General features: G+C 37.3%; 2 protein-coding genes across 3 annotated transcripts in view; both read left to right on the forward strand.

Annotated features, from left to right (window-relative positions):
- LOC129437108 (sterile alpha motif domain-containing protein 3) overlaps positions 1 to 18665 on the forward strand; it is a 95479-nt gene that overhangs the window by 35614 nt on the left and 41200 nt on the right. The gene's annotated exons all lie outside the window — the stretch shown is intronic.
- LOC141361750 (uncharacterized) lies at positions 5585 to 14378 on the forward strand. 2 transcript variants are annotated; one of them, XR_012367914.1, is made up of 3 exons: positions 5585 to 5964; positions 12295 to 14073; positions 14118 to 14378. XR_012367914.1 is itself a non-coding variant. In XM_073863505.1 (2 exons), exons 1-2 carry the CDS (start codon positions 5691 to 5693, stop codon positions 13512 to 13514), a joined length of 1494 nt encoding a protein of 497 aa, XP_073719606.1. In that variant the 5' UTR covers positions 5585 to 5690; the 3' UTR covers positions 13515 to 14378. The 2 variants fall into 2 exon arrangements, 1 of the variants encoding a protein (XP_073719606.1); XM_073863505.1 differs by having other exon boundaries at positions 12295 to 14378.

Raw genomic sequence — 18665 nt, forward strand, 5'->3', positions numbered from 1 at the left:
ATTGCCGGGGACAGCTTCAGTCGGGGACAGAACACCAAAAAACGGGACTGTCCCCGGAAAACGGGGATGTCTGGTCACCTTACATTATAGAAGTATAGTTTTATTAACTTTTACCTCGCGCCAAAACAATAACAACACAAAAGACACTAAATAGGAATAAGAAAACAAGTAGTAGTTTCATCATGACACCAAATACTGGTGATTTGATCAAATTTTTGACCATCAGGCCAGCATGAGAGCCAGGGAATCCCTGTCAGAGATGTAGCCCAGAGAGGGTGTTGGTCAGCGGGGCGAGTGAACACTGACGTCCGCTCATGCTTTGGTTCTCATACGTACCGAATCTCACTAAGCAAACGTTCAAACAGGCGCTATCTTTACTAATCGACTGTAGATTTAAATATAATACATATATATTCTCGACTGAACTAATCTTAAAACTACACTTTGTGACCAAGAAATTGTAATATTTAAAACGGCGAATCCGTCCATTGAGTTAATATGAGATTCAAAGCAGCTGAAAGTGTTACCTGTCATTACCTGGCCACCTTCAAATCCGTGGTGGAAGAAGTAGTTCTCAAACAAAGAGGCTTTTAAAATTACTCCGTTTTCGTTTTTCAAATGTGTGCTGTCGAACTGTTGTATAAAAGCAATATCGCTCTCGGAGAAGATTATTATTATTATTACAGAAAAGCAACTGTTACATTTTAAGGTAAGAATTAAACTACGATTGTATATCTTATGTTTTTAACTGAATGGCGTATGCGGTCAACAAATACCACTTCCGAAAGACGCACCGAAATCTATGACCGAAATCCTGGACAGGATGCGTCCGGGAAGAATGACACGTATGGGCACCCTATAGATGTAGCAATGCAGAGCCAAGATTTGTTCTTTAAGCTGGTGGTCACTAGCATACCAGCACCAAAACACAAAATATTTGTATGCTGGTCTTGCTGGTATGCATATTGGATGTATGATAAGTGGTTTTTGGTGTGGCCGGAGTGCATGACTGGGGACTGGGGGCACGGCTATTGTCAGGCGGGTCTGGTGGTGGCCGTGCTTTCGGTCTTTGGTCATGCACTCCGGCCACACTAAAAACTATTTATCATATATTTAATATGCTTCAGCGCTCAAAATGTATATGGCCGCAACGCTCTCTCTATCAAGCCCGTCTTCCCTGAAATTCTATCAGCCAATAAAAAAAAGAAAGAGGCTACACAATAGCCAATCAGAAAATAGCACTGTTGTATCTGGGTAAGATTTAACGCAACAACCAATAAAAAGCATAGCCTCCCACACACATCCACAGAGGAATGGAGCTCCGAGCATCACTTTGAGCAGCACAGAGTAAGTCTGATCTCCTATTTTAATGTTACAACAAATACACAACTTTGACTCAAACAATGACAACTTGGCTGCTGTTAGAGAATGTTTCCCAGATAATCAGCATCAGTTTTTCACGAGTGTCTGTAACTTAGCCAACAGTTTACAGACTGTTCACTGACAACACCTGCTCAGAACATGTAAGTTAGTCTAAGCCTCGTTATATTTTCGTTATCACACGATGACTGACATTTTGTCACATAAAACATCTCTCTCCAAACAAGCTTAATAATTTTATAAGCAACTGCTTTGCAACCATAGTAAGCTTAATCTTACCTAAAACTAGGGAACGGTTGTTAACTTTAAGATCTTTTATAATAATTATTACACTTGGTATTTCATGTTGTTGTGCAGTCATTTTATTGTAATTTTAGATTTCAGCATTTGCTTATTTACAGGGAACCATTTTCTTTTTTTGACCACGGAGGGCTGGTGTTCTATGAAATTTCCCAGTAGATTTTTGGGTCCCACTCCGCCCCTGTATGCTGTTCTTGCTGGTATGACCAGCATGGGATGCTGGTGCTAATGCTAGTTTGGTGCTGGTTTAGCTGGTGCTAATGCTAGTTTTGTGTTGGTTTAGCTGGTGCTAATGCTGGTTTGGTGCTGGTTTAGCTGGTGGTCACCAGCATACCAGCACCGAAACACAACCTATGCTGTTCTTGCTGGTATGACCAGCATGGGATGCTCTTGTGCTAATGCTGGTTTGGTGCTGGTTTAGCTGGTGCTAATGCTGGTTTGGTGCTGGTTTAGCTGGTGCTGATGCTGGTTTAGCTGGTGTTCACAAGCAAACCAGCACCAAAATGCAACATATGCTGGTCTTGCTGGTACGCAGTTTTTTTCAGCAGGTTAATGTAACTTAAAATGAGGGCTGCATGATAAATCGCATGCGATTGATTTACGCTTTAATATTAATCTATGGCGGGTTATCCGTGTATGGCAGATAAAACATGCAAAAAATAAATGTCCGACGAAAGGCTAATCTAACGTTTGTCCGAACGTCTTCAACTTTTAGCACCTAGCAGCGGGTGTGACCCACGTGATGACCTGCCATGACGTCAACGCCTTAAAATTGGTGGGTTTTTTTCATTGGCTAAGGTGCCAAGTTGTTAATGCGTGTATGTGTCCGGAAGCAAACATACTGTTTATAACTATATACAAGTGTATATACAAAAATTATAAATGTGTAAATAAAGTATCACATTTATCTCTTTTATAAACACTTTTGTTATGTGTCAAACTTGTTTATTTTATATTGTGTGCTATGTGATTTTCCGAATTGGTTTTAAAAATCTTAATGTCACGGGACCATAATGTCATTAATTGTCCATTAACTTTGCTTTTACACTGAGAAAGGAACTGTTCAGATTATTCAGTAAATGCTTCGTTCATTTTTACAATGATTATGTCTTTTGACTTCTGCTATAGGCCTATTCTCTGGGCTGGTAAACTAAATTTTACATAATTATTTAGTATTTTGTCATTCTTTTTATTCTTTCTAGGAAAGTTAAAGGACCTGTTATTGCATTGATATCATCTTGTCCAGATGCACAGTGTGATGTGGTAGCACAATAGAAATGAACTGCAAGAGCTTGTAGAGAGGAGTAAAGACTGCTGAGAGGAACAGCACTATATTTTGAGTATATGTTGCATACTTGACAAGCTTGTCACACTTTCACTGCACAGACACCATATATTGTATAACAGGTTTCTTTTTACTTTACATTCAACTGTGATCGCCATAATAATAATGTGGTAATAAAAAAGGAAGTTATTGTACAGGTAACTATACAGATGAAAATAAGGGCTTTAAACTTCAACGTTTAATTTGCATATTAAAAAGAGAATAATTTAAAATAATTTCTTTAATTCCTTTAAAAAATATTATTTTATCTTAGCGGAGAAAAGGAAACCGTAGAATTCATAATCTTAAAACGGAAGTTATATGATATAAATAGAAAATAACAGCCTAGCAGGGATGATGGAATAGAAACTGTTGTGCTACTGTGTTTGTATACAGCCATGTATTTGTAGTAAATCAATCAGCTTTACTGCGTGCTTATTTTTCATAAGAAAGAATAATAAGGCAACCTGACTATGAATTTAGGTCCTATAAATAAAGTTCTTGACTTCAAAATGTAGGTGAATACACCTCTGAAACACATGAACACACACAGACCAGACGTCCACATTTCATGTCTCATTCACCAATGAGAAAACTTTGCTGAACAAAGTGAATAACAACATAAACAACTGTTTTAAATACAGCATGTTTTCGGTTGTGTAGAGGTAATAGTTTGCTTGTATTTTTGAAAACATAAATATTGTTAAGCTAATTCTTAAAAATACACGAGTAACACAATAGCTGCTCATGTGCAGCTTGTCAATTCAGCAGGAAAGTTTGTTTGCCTCTGTTTACAAAGTGCACGTGAATACGCTGATGATGTATGATGTCTGCGTGAACAGGTTGCGTAGTGGCATGCAAAACACATTCACAGAAGAGGAAATAAAAATTGCATGTGTCCAATTATTGCGTTCGGCCCAACTTCAATGATTTGTTGAACATTTAATAGTCTTATGTCTTTCACAGATGACATATATTTATACAAATACATTAAGACCAGGGGTGGGGAACCCTGGTCCTGGGGGGCCGCTGTCCTGCAGAGTTTGGTTCCAGCCCTAATTAATCACACCTGAAAAAAACAAATTAAAGTCTTCAGGATTACTTGGAAATGAAATTCGGGTGTGTTTGATTGGGGTTGGAACTAAACTCTGCAGGACAGTGGCCCTCCAGGACCCAGGGTTCCCCACTCCTGATTTAGACGTTTTAGCATAGTGATTGGTATCAGGATGTGAGGAGACTTTCAACAATCATAACTATAAATGTTTCTGGATCAAATCAAATATCTTGCCTTTAAATGATTGAAAACATGCGGGACGGCACATTAAATGTGTTGTCCCTATACTAACACACCTTCTGTGTTATTATTTATTGTGCCGCCCCCCATGGTCCTGCGACGTTAGATCAGAAATGTCTTGTCTTCAAGTGTTCATTTATCACAAAATAGAGTAACATGAGTAACCAACTCATTTAAATGTAACTAATTTTAACTGCGTTACTTGATTTAAAAAAAATACTTTGTTACATGTTTATTACCGCTAAAAGTAGTGGAATTACCGTAACAAAATTACTTGTAATGCTTTACTCCCATCACTGTTTTCAACACAACTTGTGTTGTCCCTTTCATATATTTTATAACGCATTAAATGCATGACACACACACAATGTGTAAAAAATTAACACATCATTTTTTTTGCAGTGTACCTCTAAAATAAATAACATGCAAGATTGTGTAGACTGCTGTGGTGGAAATTCAGCAATAACCTGATATACTGAGACAAGACAGAATGAATGCTTAAAAAGAAGAATTTAATGTTTTACTTGCAAGGGCTTCAACATACAAAGCAATCAAATCAATGTACAGCAAAAGCAACTCTCTGTATTCTTGCTGGGCTTTTTATGAGCCCGCTTACCTCAAACCCCATGTTTTTTTTTATAATAATTTTATAAGAAAATCACTGTAGGATTCTAAAGTGATAATCATGGTTAGCCACTAGTAATTCCTTTAGAAGGATGTAGTAACACTTGAATCATATGTTTTCATATTTAAAATTACTGTCACCTCTGTCTCTCGTGCACATACTCTCTCCCTGTGTGTATACAGATACAAAGAGGTGACAGTAATTTTAAATATTATTATGAAAACCTTTAATGATTCTAGCTTTTACTACAAAAAACTAATCACTACACAAAAAACACCTTTACCACATTAAAACCATTGTTAATTTTCATAAGGGAGGTACAGTGGATCACAATGTGTTAATAATTATCCGTTCACTAAATTCCATTGCAGTTTAATTGTCTCCTGTAGGCAGTGTTTGAATCAACAGTAAATATCTACATATATTTTAATATTTGGTGCAGATCATTACACTGTTTATCTTATATTGTGTACACTCTTACTCACTGTACACCCTACTGACACACCAGAAACAACAGAGCCGTATATCTGCCTCCAGATCTGCAGCCTCCTCATACTATCCTCATACGCACTTGTAAAGCAGTGAGCGTCTTCTCTCTCCAGTACAGCAGGAGGCGCTGCAGCTCTTTAGTCCGCAAATAAACTCACTAAAGAAAGAAAGAAGGAGCGCGCGTGTGATGTGTTTGTGTGTCCTCAGTGTTTTTCTCTCTTGCGTGTTTCATTAAGTTTAAACACAGTCTTGTCTCTGTGTATTTTCGTGTTGAGACGATGCAGGACACTACAGTGTGTGACAGTAAACAGAGCTTACAGGAGGATCAAACCTCCACAGAGTCTCTGGATTCTGTCTGTAACGCTGGAGAACAGCAGCAGATCCTGCAGACCAAACTGAAGATGTGTTCAGTTAAACTCATCGACTGCACGAACCTCATGATGAAGATTAAAACTGAACCCACAGAAATCAAAACTGAACACAAAGAAATTAAAACTGAACCCACAGAAGAGGAAGATCGCACTGAAGAAGATGATGATTTTATTCCATCAGGTATGTCTCCTTAATTGTTGTATTTTTAACAATTTTAACATGTGAGCACATGTTTTGGGTTTTCAGTCACAAAAAGACCCCCCAAAAATGTAAGTACTACAATTTTAAAGGAGTTTAGGATATTTTTAAAACTTACTGAGAAACAGCATGTAGGCTTAAAGGGTTAGTTCACCCCACAAGTATAATTTTATCTTAAATCAATTACCCCTGTGTCATTCTAATAAACCCCCAAGTGATCCGACTGTCTTTAGAACACATTTTTAGATATTTTTTTATAAAAACCGATAGCCCAGCAAACACAGACGGTTCCATATGGTTCCCATTAGGGATGCACGTTATATCGGCCGACATATATTTATCGGCCGATAACTGCTTATTTTTAATATTATCGGTTATCGGTCTGATAGCAAAATTAGGCCGATAAATAAAAGCGGATAAATTATGGATTATTTTGGATTGTTGAACCACTTCACTTGCTCATTGCTGGCCATGTGGAGTTTTGATTGGTGCTTTCTGTGACATAGCACGAAGATGACACGTGTTGCGGGCTTAAGAAGAGTATGCTAGTCTAGCGCAAAGACAAGATGTCCATGCTCTGCGAGTTTTTCCTTGTGAAAATAATATGAATATTTATCGGCCTATAGATATCGGTTATCGGCCCCCAAATTCAAAGAGTTATCGGTATCGGCCAAAAATTCCATATCGGTGCATCCCTAGTTTCCATTTGGTTCTTTTTTCCCAGAACGTTTCCTTTAGGTTTTTTAAGAAATACAAAAACTTTAATAGAATGGATGGCTTTTACTCAGACAACTTCGTAAAGCTGCAGGGCAGCTCTGTAAATGCCCACTGCTCCGTGTGTGTTAACTACTACTCCATCAAATTTTTAAGGAAATTAAATGAAAACATAAATAAATCCATTGTATTCATTATTACTACGCAAGTCGTGCGTGCTACACTGCTGCAGCACGCGCTTTTCTACTCTGCTCCTCCAGCGCGCGCTGGCAAACTTGCGTCACGGTCGTTTAATTTTACCCCAGAAACAAACATTATTTTACAGATTTCTTTTCTCTCTTTCGTCATTTAATAACTTAAATATGAGAGAACAATATATATTTGCCCAGATTTTCCTTAGTCATTTATTTTATTTCCTTCAATAAAATTCTGAATTTTGGTGCATAACATTTTTATTGGTGTGTCTTCTACAAAATACTACTACTGACACTGAAAGTATAATTTCCTTAATCCACCAATGCAATGGAAACATTCACTAACGCTCGTAACTCCTTCTGCCCAAACAGTTATGAACGTTAAACTATGAATCTAAAGGAAACAGAGATATAATAATTTAAGATCATTGTGGTGAGAAGGGAAGGGATAAAAGAGTGAGCAAGTCGGATGATTGCTAATGGTCTCGGACCGAAAGCGGCGGCGTGTTCATCTTGAAAGAGCAGGCATGATGGTTGTATACATTTTGACAGATTCGGCACATCAAAGCTCCTACCAGCACATCTGCGATCACATTGCTGTCATTAGAGTTTGAGCATACAGTACTTCTAAAACACAATCGATCAAAGAATTGCGGAGGTATGACTTTTAGGGATGCGGTTGACCGGCCATAAATCGGAACCGGACGGTTTTTGATTATAATGCGCGATCTGCAACCTGCCGGTTTTTGTATTTTTTTTGGACGATTTTTCCAGAAGTGCGCCCGTGTGCACGGACTACATTTTAATAATTCGCAAACATGTCTTTTGTGTAAAAGTATTTCAAAATCTGTGCGCAGGACGTTTAGATTACAAGCCAATGTCCGCAAAGGGCAAGTTAATCGCTGAGAAACAACAGTACATTCACAGGGCTTTCAAGTCTCGCGCTAGTGATGGGTCGTTCGCGAACGAGCCGGCTCTAAGAGCTGATTCTTTGTAGCGAACGAGCAGAGACGAATCTTCAGACGCAGACTGTAAAAGCCGGCTCTTCTAAGGGAGCCGAGCCAGAAGAGCCGAATCTATGAAAAGAGCCGGACTGCCATCACTAAAATGTAGAGCTTGAGCTTGAGCCGAAAGAGCCGAATCAATGGAAAGAGCCGGACTGCCCATAACTATCTCACGCACTCACTGACTGTGAGATACACGCATTTCAGTCAGTTCACACACTCACACCTTGTATTTCTAAAAGACTGATAACTTCTCCTGCTATATACAATTAATGTAGTACTGAACATGTAACCTTATCTCTCTCTTAAACACAGCTTAAAATACATGCTGATGGCAAGTGGTGCAATCAATTTTATTTTAATTCTGATACATTTGTGTTTTTTTTTAATATGTAGAGCAATTTATTTAATTTGAATAAATTTGTCTGTCTTTTATCAGACTTACCAATTGTTATAATTATATTTTTGCTGGTCAGTTATGAACAATAGCAAAAACTTGGGAATTTGGTGGGGCAGAGGGGCCCTTCCCCTAACAAATGTTGTCTCACTCCAAACTTTTAAATAAAACCTGAGAGCCCTGCATTAGTCACAACAAACTTGGTCAGACATTTATTAAGTTCATCACCTGATAGAACACAATAAGTATCAAAAGTTGATAATGCAAAACAGGCAATAATAATAATAAACTTTATTTTATATTGCGCCTTTAAATTGGCATCTCAAAGCGCTTTACAGAATCATAAAAAATACACTATAAAATACACATACATCAAATTTAAGAACATATAAAAGAAGATGCATACAAAGGGAGTAAAATCACTTATAAGCTAGCCTAAAAAATAAGTTTTAGGTGTGGATTTAAAAGTACTTAGAGAGTCGGCCTGTGGAATCTCAATGGGAAGAGTATTCCAGAGCCTGGGAGCAAACGAAGAAAATGCCCGGTCACCCATAGAACGTAAGTGCGTTGAAGGAACCATTAAAAAGCCAGAGATAGAGGATCGAAGATTGCGTCTTGGGGCATATGCAGTTAAAAGTTCAGACAAATATTGTGGCGCTAAACCATTCAAGGCCTTGTAGGTGAGCATGAGGATTTTAAAATCAACACGATACCTAACTGGGAGCCAGTGCAAGGACTCCAGAATAGGAGTAATGTGCTCACCTTGCCTAGTTTTTGTCAGAATTCTGTTTTGGACATACTGTAATTTGCTTAGTGTAGATTTAAACCCCATTCACACAGACCTCTGGTCCCAGAAAATACCCGTAAAATTGCCAGACAAGCGTCTGTGTGAACAAAAACTTGTTCCATTAATCTTCTGGGATCGTTGCCGGAAAGAGGACCTAGTAAGATACGCGGGTAACCCTCTGTGTGAACAAGAAGCCGCAAGAATGCCGTAATGGGCGTGTCGAAGTGAGGACGCGCGCGTCATCATCGCAACACAAGTTATGGTTCAGCTCCTTACAACGAGAGATAACATGCATATAAACATTCACCACGAGAAATGTTGCAAACTAGATTGAAGCAGTTATCAGGAAATGATAAATGAGACGCATAAACAATGACGCACGTGCCGTAGTGAGGACGCGCGTGTCATGGCAACATGAAGTTGGTTCATCTCTTTAAAATGAGGGATTTACAACATTCACGACGAGAAATGGCAGCAAACTGGACTGAAGCAGATATCAGGTAAGTTAGCTTATTACTTACTGCGTTGAAACGGAGATCATTCAGCAGCATAAAAGAATATCGCGTCACATGCTCATTTGAGCTATAATAAACGAAAATACCCGCGCGTCATCCCAACAAGATAATATCGTTCAGCTCCTCAAAATGCGGGTTTTAAATGCATATAAACAATCACGATGAGAAATGTCTGAAAACTGTATCAAAGCAGAAATCAGGGAGCTCGTCAAATATCCACTCTGAAGCTGAGATCATTCACCAGAATAGAACTGTGCGTTCACGCGCTCCTTTGTAGTCTCTAATATAGCAATGCATTAGCGGCTGTAAGTGATGATGTTACAGAATATTTATAAGTGATAATGATAGGACCCTTAGCCAGAACTACCACACTGTTTTTATATACAGTGTATGAACTAAATCAACAATCATTTCAAATGATGAACGACAGACTCGCCGTCAAAACGGTACATTTCATGCCGGGTGTAATGCTCTGCCCCTGGCTTGGCTGATAGCTTTCTTCTGTAGTGGATTTCTGGCGCTGTTGTCAACTGGGGAGTTGCAGACCTCCCTCTGGTGGGCAAACTATGCAACTCTCATAACATCTCAATATGCGTTCTTATCTGTACTTGCGTTCTTGTGGACTTGTGAAACGTCATCACTCGCGACCCAAGTACTGTTCCAATTCAAAGTTTGCATCAAGCCCAAGTTCACATAAAATCCCCAGATGTGTTCTTGATCCGCCCATTTTATCAAGGATGCATCAGAGGAGACTTGTGTGGACTTATGACAGCAAAGTTTCCCATAATGCATTTCGCGTCAAGAGTTCGTTCTTCTGAGTCTGAACTTGCAAGTTCGAACTACGAAGGACACAAGTCCAAGTTTGGCATACTTGGTATTGAGAAACGGCTTCTGTTTCTCATGTTTTATCTGCCGTTATAAACGCAATTAGCTCATATCGGCCGATAATGCCGGCCGATATATCGGTCGGGCTCTAGAAGTGATGTATGATAAAAGTATCAAGTATCATTTTGGTGTGAACTATCCCTTAGTGTTAAAAGACTTAATCTCATTCTAGAAGTGTCACCATATAATGCAACAAGAATTGTGAAAGTCTTTGTGCAAATAAAATATATTGCTCCGTTTGACAACTCCTCCAAATAGTGGATATATATGTTTACAAATGTTGGTTTATTTAATTTGCAATGACCCAGCTGTAATAACAGGACTGACACCTGTCTTCTGTCTATATGTGTAAATCTAGAAAAAGATACAGAATCTCAATTCTTCATCCTTTTTCGTAGGGCTGCACGATAATGAGAAAATATGCGATAGTTCCGTTGGGTGTTGCAATGTCGATATGTATTTCTTAGAGAAATTAAATTTTTATTTGCTTTTATTTTTATCATTTAGATATATAATGAAAAACAGGTAATGCATATTCTAAAGATATAATTACATCTAATTCAGGCATAAAAAACTGCTATACATGTGACAAACAACTAGTAATGTGTGACCATAACCCAGTACTTGAATATTTACAATAATTTCATAAATCCAACCACTCCAAACTCTCTTTGCTTTCTCTTTGACATGAACAAAGCTGAATGCACTTTACTGCAATACTTGTGAAGATGACCCCCTTTAAAGGGATTTATTAACATTGTGAGAAGTGTAGAAAGACTAACTTTATACAATAATATGTATAGTATATTAATGATAGACAATGTAGGTCTAAAGATTATAAAGTTGATAGGTTTGTGTAGAAGCAGTAAAAGTGCCTCTCTTTCTATTCCTCTCTTGCAGATTAAAAGAGCTTAATCCGCCATTATTTCAGATTGAAAAGTATACTCTATATAAAGTATGGAGGGTCAGCTTGACTGTTTGACCATTTGAGCTATAATGGCTCGTTCAGTGCAATGGGCTTGGCATTAACATTGGTTATTGCTACCATCTTTGTAGCAAACATTTTAGATATAAAAAGACGGTTCATTAATAATAATATTTTTAAAATGGGAGAAAGAAAGTGCAGCGCATGGGTGTGAGTTTATATAGACAAGAGTCAGTTTTCATTGCCACAGAAACCAGGGGCACGCTTGAGACTGCACATGCGCTATAGAGCGTTAGTGCTGCCTGACTCTGTCCAGGGCCGTTCTCTGATCGAATCGGGTATAATCAGTCCCGGTACCTGAAGTAATTAAAATGAGGCCGACTTGGACTCGAATCACTGTGTAGACCTCTACTGGATACAAATATGATCAAGTTCAGGAACATGGAAGGAGACAATGTGACACTGAGCTTGCTTTGCGTCACACCCAATTAATCAAGAAATGGAGAGCACGCGAACGCACAGCAAACTCATCTGAAAAGACACAACGTGCTTGCATGCATAATGTCATTATCACGGGCAAAAAAGACAAAATTTCATGCCAAATATACATGGGCAGTTGTTAATATACCTGGGAGAGCCGCCCAAGTAAAGTAAATGTGTGGGAAACACCTTCAGATTGGTGTAATTTGTACAATCTAAGCATGCAACACACAAATGATAGACACATAAAATAAATGTAAGTTATCGCAGCTCCATGCGATATGTATATCACACACACCCATCGCGATGATAATGAATTTTTCGAATATATCGTGCAGCCCTACTTTTTTGTGTAAATAAGAATTAAAAGATGACAATTTAATTGTTTCATGTTTCTTTCAAAACACACAGAACATAAACTCTTCACCAGATCTGAGATCAGCTTTACTACCTTACAAGAGAAGAAACTTCATTCAGAAGACCACAGAGAGAAGAAGAAGAAGAAGAAGAAGAAGAAGAAGAAGAAGAAGAAGCAGTTTCACTGTGAGCAGTGTGGGAGGATTTGTGTCTCTTCCTCTAAACTTAATGTTCACATGAGGACACACAGTGATGAAAAGCCTTTCAACTGCACTGAATGTGGAAAATACTTCACAACCAAACACACTCTTAAAATTCATCAGAGAATTCATACAGGTGAAAAACCTTTCAAATGCTCTCAGTGTGACAAAACGTTTGCTTATTCAAGTCAATTCAAAGCCCATCAGAGAGTTCATACTGGAGAGAAACCTCATTACTGTAGTCTCTGTGGGAAGAGTTTTGGTCAACAGTCAATCTTAATAATTCACAAGAGAATTCATACAGGTGAAAAACCTTTTAAATGCTCTCAGTGTGACAAGACGTTTGCTCAGTCAAGTTCCTTAAAATACCATCAAAGAGTTCATACTGGAGAGAAACCTTATCACTGTAGTCTCTGTGGGAAGAGTTTTAGTCAACAGTCACCCTTACTAAATCACAAGAGACTTCATACAGGTGAAAAACCTTACAAATGCTCTCAGTGTGACAAGATGTTTACTTATTCAAGTAACTTAAAAGCCCACCAGAGAGTTCATACTGGAGAGAAACCTTATCACTGTAATGTCTGTGGGAAGTGTTTTAGTCACGGGTCTGCATTACTAAAGCACCAGAGAATTCATACAGGTGAAAAACCTTACAAATGCTCTCAGTGTGACAAGACGTTTACTTGTTCAAGTAGCTTAAAAGCCCATCAGAGAGTTCACACTGGAGAGAAACCTCATCACTGTAGTGTCTGTGGGAAGAGTTTTAGTCTAAAGCAGAATTTACTAAATCACAAGAGAATTCATACAGGTGAAAAACCTTTCAAATGCTCTCAGTGTGACAAAACGTTTGCTTATTCAAGTCACTTCAAATACCATCAAAAACTTCATACTGGAGAGAAACCTCATCACTGTAATGTCTGTGGGAAGAGTTTTAGTCAAGGGTCTTCATTACTAAAGCACCTGAGAATTCATACAGGTGAAAAACCTTACAAATGCTCTCAGTGTGACAAGACGTTTACTTGTTCAAGTAACTTAAAAGCCCATCAGAGAGTTCATACTAGAGAGAAACCATAACACTGTAATGTTTGTTGGAAGAGTTAATAAACAGTCAGTCTTTGTAAAGCAACAGTCACCTTAATAAGGTTATGACACCAAAAACTTGTATAACATTTTAAATATTGTTAAAAAACAAGTTAATAGTAAAATAAGAACAAATAATCAAATTATGATCAATATCACAAGTAACCAGGCTTGGGAGGGTTACTTTAAAAATGTATTCCTTTACATTTACAAATTACTTAATAAAAAAGTATTTAGTAACCACAATATAAAAGTAATGTAACTGATAACTTTTGGATTACTTAAAACAACATCTTTTATTTATTAAGAATTTAACAGAATTGTATGTAAAGGATTATACATAAATCTAGTGGCTACAATGTGGTATTACAAATTATTTTGTTTTATTTTTAACTAACATGTAGGCTACAAGGAAATAATAAAAACACAACATTTAAAAATTCTACACAATCTACATATTAGTTTAATATAGGCCTACATGTTGACTAAAGCCGTGATCTTTCTTTAATTTGCCTGACTGAACTTGGACCGTTGGCAGTGGGAGTTCCCCTGCGTTACATAGCAGCGAACAACCGAGATTATGAAAGGAAATTTTAGGTACTAAAAAAGGTACTCTCCTAATTTCTACAGATTCCAGCATCACTAGAAGACTTACAACTGCGATCATACAAACCACTGAATTTTAAAGCAGTAATAAACACTACATACTAGCTAACGTGATTTCTTTTATAGTCTTACCTGCAAATGCTTATTTAGGTTGGATGTCGAGTGACGAGTACTTCGATATAGAACGTGTTTTTGTAGCTGGAAGGCACTGTTTGCTCTGAACAACCATGTTGCTGGCATTTTCTTTTTTTTTTAAACAAAATAGCAGCGAAATTTCCAAAAAATGAAAGCATTTTCCACACGGACAGTGTCGTTTGCGCATGCACCAGCGGGTGCACTCGTGACTTGTTAATCAAGCAACGCTTAATATAGTGTTGTTATGCAAACATACTGATTTATTTCGTTTTAAATATAACCATTGTAATGCTGAAAGTATTCCCGCTTTTTTCAAAAAGTAACTATAATCTGATTACTACATTTTTTCCAACAGATATTTTATCAAAACTTGTGACTACCAAAGACCTTAACATAAGTGTATGAGCCATATTCATTTTGTATTCATTTGTATTATGTGATTTTGTCATGTGCCACTAGAGGGCGGTATGAGCTTTGTGGCTCAGCTGATCTCGGGTCAGCCCGGGTGATTTAACCTCAAGGAAATCCAGACACAGGTGTTGCGAATTTGGGAAGCAAACAGTTTTCGACTGTGCTTTGGTGTTTAGCTTGCTACAGGGAACAATAGGGTTTGTTGTTTTTGGTATGTATTATGAGTCAAGTTATTGCCGCTGTATGATATACATAAGGAAAATAAACTTGCTAGATAATATAATACGCAATTGTCTCAGTGTTGATTGGTGTAAGCTGCACGGGCACACGTCAAAACTTTATACACTCTATTTGCAACCAGTACTAGACTTTGTTAGGACATAGTCAGTACAATAAGAAACAATTAAAACAACATGTTTGCTTCACATAACCATTTACAATATATAATTTAGTTTTCTCTGACTTCATACCCTGCTGAAAAAAAACAGCACACCAGCACCAAAACGCAACATATGGTTGACTTGGTTTGGTGCTGGTTTAGCTGATGCTGATTCTGGTTTGGAGCTGGATTAGCTGGTGTTCACTAGCAAACCAGCACCAAAACACAACATATGCTGGTCTTGCTGGTACGCAGTTTTTTCAGCAGGGTAATGTAACTTAAAATGAGGGCTGCATGATAAATCGCATGCGATTGATTTACGCTTTACTATTAATCTATGGCGGATAAAACGTGCAAATAATAAATGTCTGATCGACCAACGAACGGCTAATCTAACGTTTGTCCGAATGTCTTCAACTTTTAGCATCTAGCAGCGTGTGTGACCCACGTGATGACCTGCCATGACGTCGACGCCTTAAAATGTGTGGGTTTTTTTTCATTAGTTAAGGTGCCAAGCTGTTAAAGAGTATATGCGTGTATGTGTCCGGAAGCAAACATACTGTTCATAACTATATACAAGTGTTAATTCATGTTGTTTTTCATACAACAATTATAAATGTGTAAATAAAGTATCTCATTTATCTCTTTTATAAACACTTTTGTTATGTGTCAAACTTGTTTATTTTATATTGTGTGCTATGTGATTTTCCGAATTGGTTTTAAAAGTCTTAATGTCACGGGACCATAATGTCATTAATTGTCCATTAACTTTGCTTGTACACTGAGAAAGGAACTGTTCAGATTATTCAGTAAATGCTTTGTTCATTTTTACAATGATTATGTCTTTTGACTTCTGCTATAGGCCTATTCTCTCTGCTGGTAAATTAAATTTTACATAATTATTCAGTATTTTGTCATTCTTTTTATTCTTTCAAGGAAAGCTAAAGAACCTGTTATTGCATTGATATCATCTTGTCCAGATGCACAGTGTGATGTGTTAGCACAATAGAAATGAACTGCAAGAGCTTGTAGAGAGGAGTAAAGACTGCTGAGAGGAACACCACTATATTTTGAATATACGTTGCATACTTGACAAGCTTGTCACACTTTCACTGCACAGACACCATATATTGTATAACAGGTTTCTTTTTACTTTATTATTATGACGATCACAGTTGAATGTAATGTGGTAATAAAAAAGGAAGCTGTTGTACAGGTATCTATACAGATGAAAATAAGGGCTTTAAAGGGGGGGTTTAATGGTATTTCAAGCATTCTGACTTATTAACACAGTTATAGAGTTGTTTCCTCATGCTAAACGTAGGCAAAGTGTCAAAAATGCAGTTGGGCGTGTTTCAGAGTATTTCTGTGCCGAATGCACTTCGCCAGGGTTCGTACAAGTTTCGGCTAATTTTTTTCGATTACGGTTCTAACTGACGTTTCAGGGGTTTTCGATACGTATCACTTCTTTATATGGGCTTCCGCCGGAAAACTTCCCTCGGAAAACCCCGCCCAGCCGTCAGTCAGCGGGGAGACGCTAGAGCTTGCTAACAGCTTATCACGCCACTCAGCCTTGTTTAATTTCAAAAGTCAACAATGGCACAACAAGAAGTGTGTTTTTGGATGTAAGGAGAAGACATCCAGCCATATGGAAACAATGGATATAGTTTATTATCCGGATTAGCAGCGGAGTTTTGCGTGTGTGTTTGATGCGGTGGATTTTCAGAACCGGGTCATGACGAGTTACACGTGGTAAGTAAGACTTCTGTCTTATGTTGGAAATAGGCGCGTGTATATTATATAATGACACGAACATGTAGTGAATCATAAGTTAAAACAGTGTTGTATAGTGTTGTATGACTCGTACTCGCTCCTCCCGTGTTATAACTCCTCCTTCTGCATTTTTTCGTACGTTATCGGAAAGATTCGGTAAAGCTAATCTTTCTTTTATAAATCTGATTAAACTAAATACTCTTCAGAGATATAAAGGATGTCATACTACTCCATAGGTACTCCAGATTAATATCAGAAATGCAGAAACAGCGTGTGTTACGTGAGCTTTAAACTTCAACGTTTCATTTGCATATTAAAAAGAGAATAATTTAAAATAATTTCTTTAATTCCTTTAAAAAATATTATTTTATCTTAGCAGAGAAAAGGAAACCGTAGAATTCATAATCTTAAAACAGAAGTTATATGATATAAATAGAAAATAACAGCCTAGCAGGGATGATGGAATGGAATAGAAACTGTTGTGCTACTGTGTTTGTATACAGCCATGTATTTGTAGTAAATCAATCAGCTTTTTACTGCGTACTTATTTTTTATAAGAGAGAATAATAAGGCAACCTGAATATGAATTTAGGTCCTATAAATAAAGTTCTTGACTTCAAAATGTAGGTGGATACACCTCTGAAACACATGAACATACACAGACCAGACTTCCACATTTCATGTCTCATTTACCAATGAGAAAACTTTGCTGAACAAAGTGAATAACAACATAAACCACTGTTTTATATACAGCACGTTTTCGGTTGTGTAGAGGTAATAGTTTGCTTGTATTTTTGAAAACATAAATATTGTTATGCTAATTCTTAAAAATACACGAGTAACACAATAGCTGCTCATGTGCAGCTTGTCAATTCAGCAGGAAAGTTTGTTTGCCTCTGTTTACAAAGTGCACATGAACACGCTGATGATGTATGATGTCTGCGTGAACAGGTTGCGTAGTGGCATGCAAAACACATTCACAGAAGAGGAGCAAAAATTGCATGTTTCCAATTATTGCGTTCGGCCCAACTTCAATGATTTGTTGAACATTTAATAGTCTTATGTCTTTCACAGATGACATATATTTATACAAATACATTTAGACATTTTAGCATAGTGATTGGTATCAGGATGTGAGGAGACTTTCAACAATCATAAATGTTTCTGGATCAAATTAAATATCTTGCCTTTAAATTATTGAAAACATGCGGGACGGCACATTAAATGTGTTGTCCCTATACTAACACACCTTCTGTGTTATTATTTATTGTGCCCCCCCCCCCCCCATGGTCTTGCGACGTTAGATCAGAAATGTCTTTTCTTCAAGTGTTCATTTATCACAAAATAGAGTAACATGAGTAACCAACTCATTTAAATGTAACTAATTTTAACTGCGTTACTTGATTTAAAAGAATACTTTGTAACATGTTTATTACCGCTAAAAGTAGTGGAATTACCGTAACAGAATTAATTGTAATGCGTTACTCCCATCACTGTTTTTAACACAACTTGTGTTGTCCCTTTCATTTATTTTAACACGAAATAACGCATTAAATGGCATGACACACAATGTGTAAAAAATTAACACATCATTAAAACATGCAAGATTGTGTAGACTGCTGTGGTTGAAATTCAGCAATAACCTGATATACTGAGACAAGACGGAATGAATGCTTAAAAAGAAGAATTTAATGTTTTACTTGCAAGGGCTTCAACATACAAAGCAATCAAATCAATGTAAAGCAAAAGCAACTCTCAGTATTCTTGCTGGCCTTTTTATGAGCCCGCTTACCTCAAACCCCATGTTTTTTTTTTTATAATAATTTTATAATAAAATGACT

Source organism: Misgurnus anguillicaudatus, chromosome 24 (genome assembly GCF_027580225.2).
Source record: "Misgurnus anguillicaudatus chromosome 24, ASM2758022v2, whole genome shotgun sequence".
Taxonomy (NCBI): domain Eukaryota; kingdom Metazoa; phylum Chordata; class Actinopteri; order Cypriniformes; family Cobitidae; genus Misgurnus; species Misgurnus anguillicaudatus.

Bases quoted from the DNA above. Each gene is read 5' to 3' on its own strand.
- LOC141361750 (XM_073863505.1), top strand. From the start codon at position 5,691: ATGCAGGACACTACAGTGTGTGACAGTAAACAGAGCTTACAGGAGGAT. The intron at 5,965-12,294 runs GTATGTCTCCTT...CAAAACACACAG, and splicing joins TGATGATTTTATTCCATCAG to AACATAAACTCTTCACCAGA.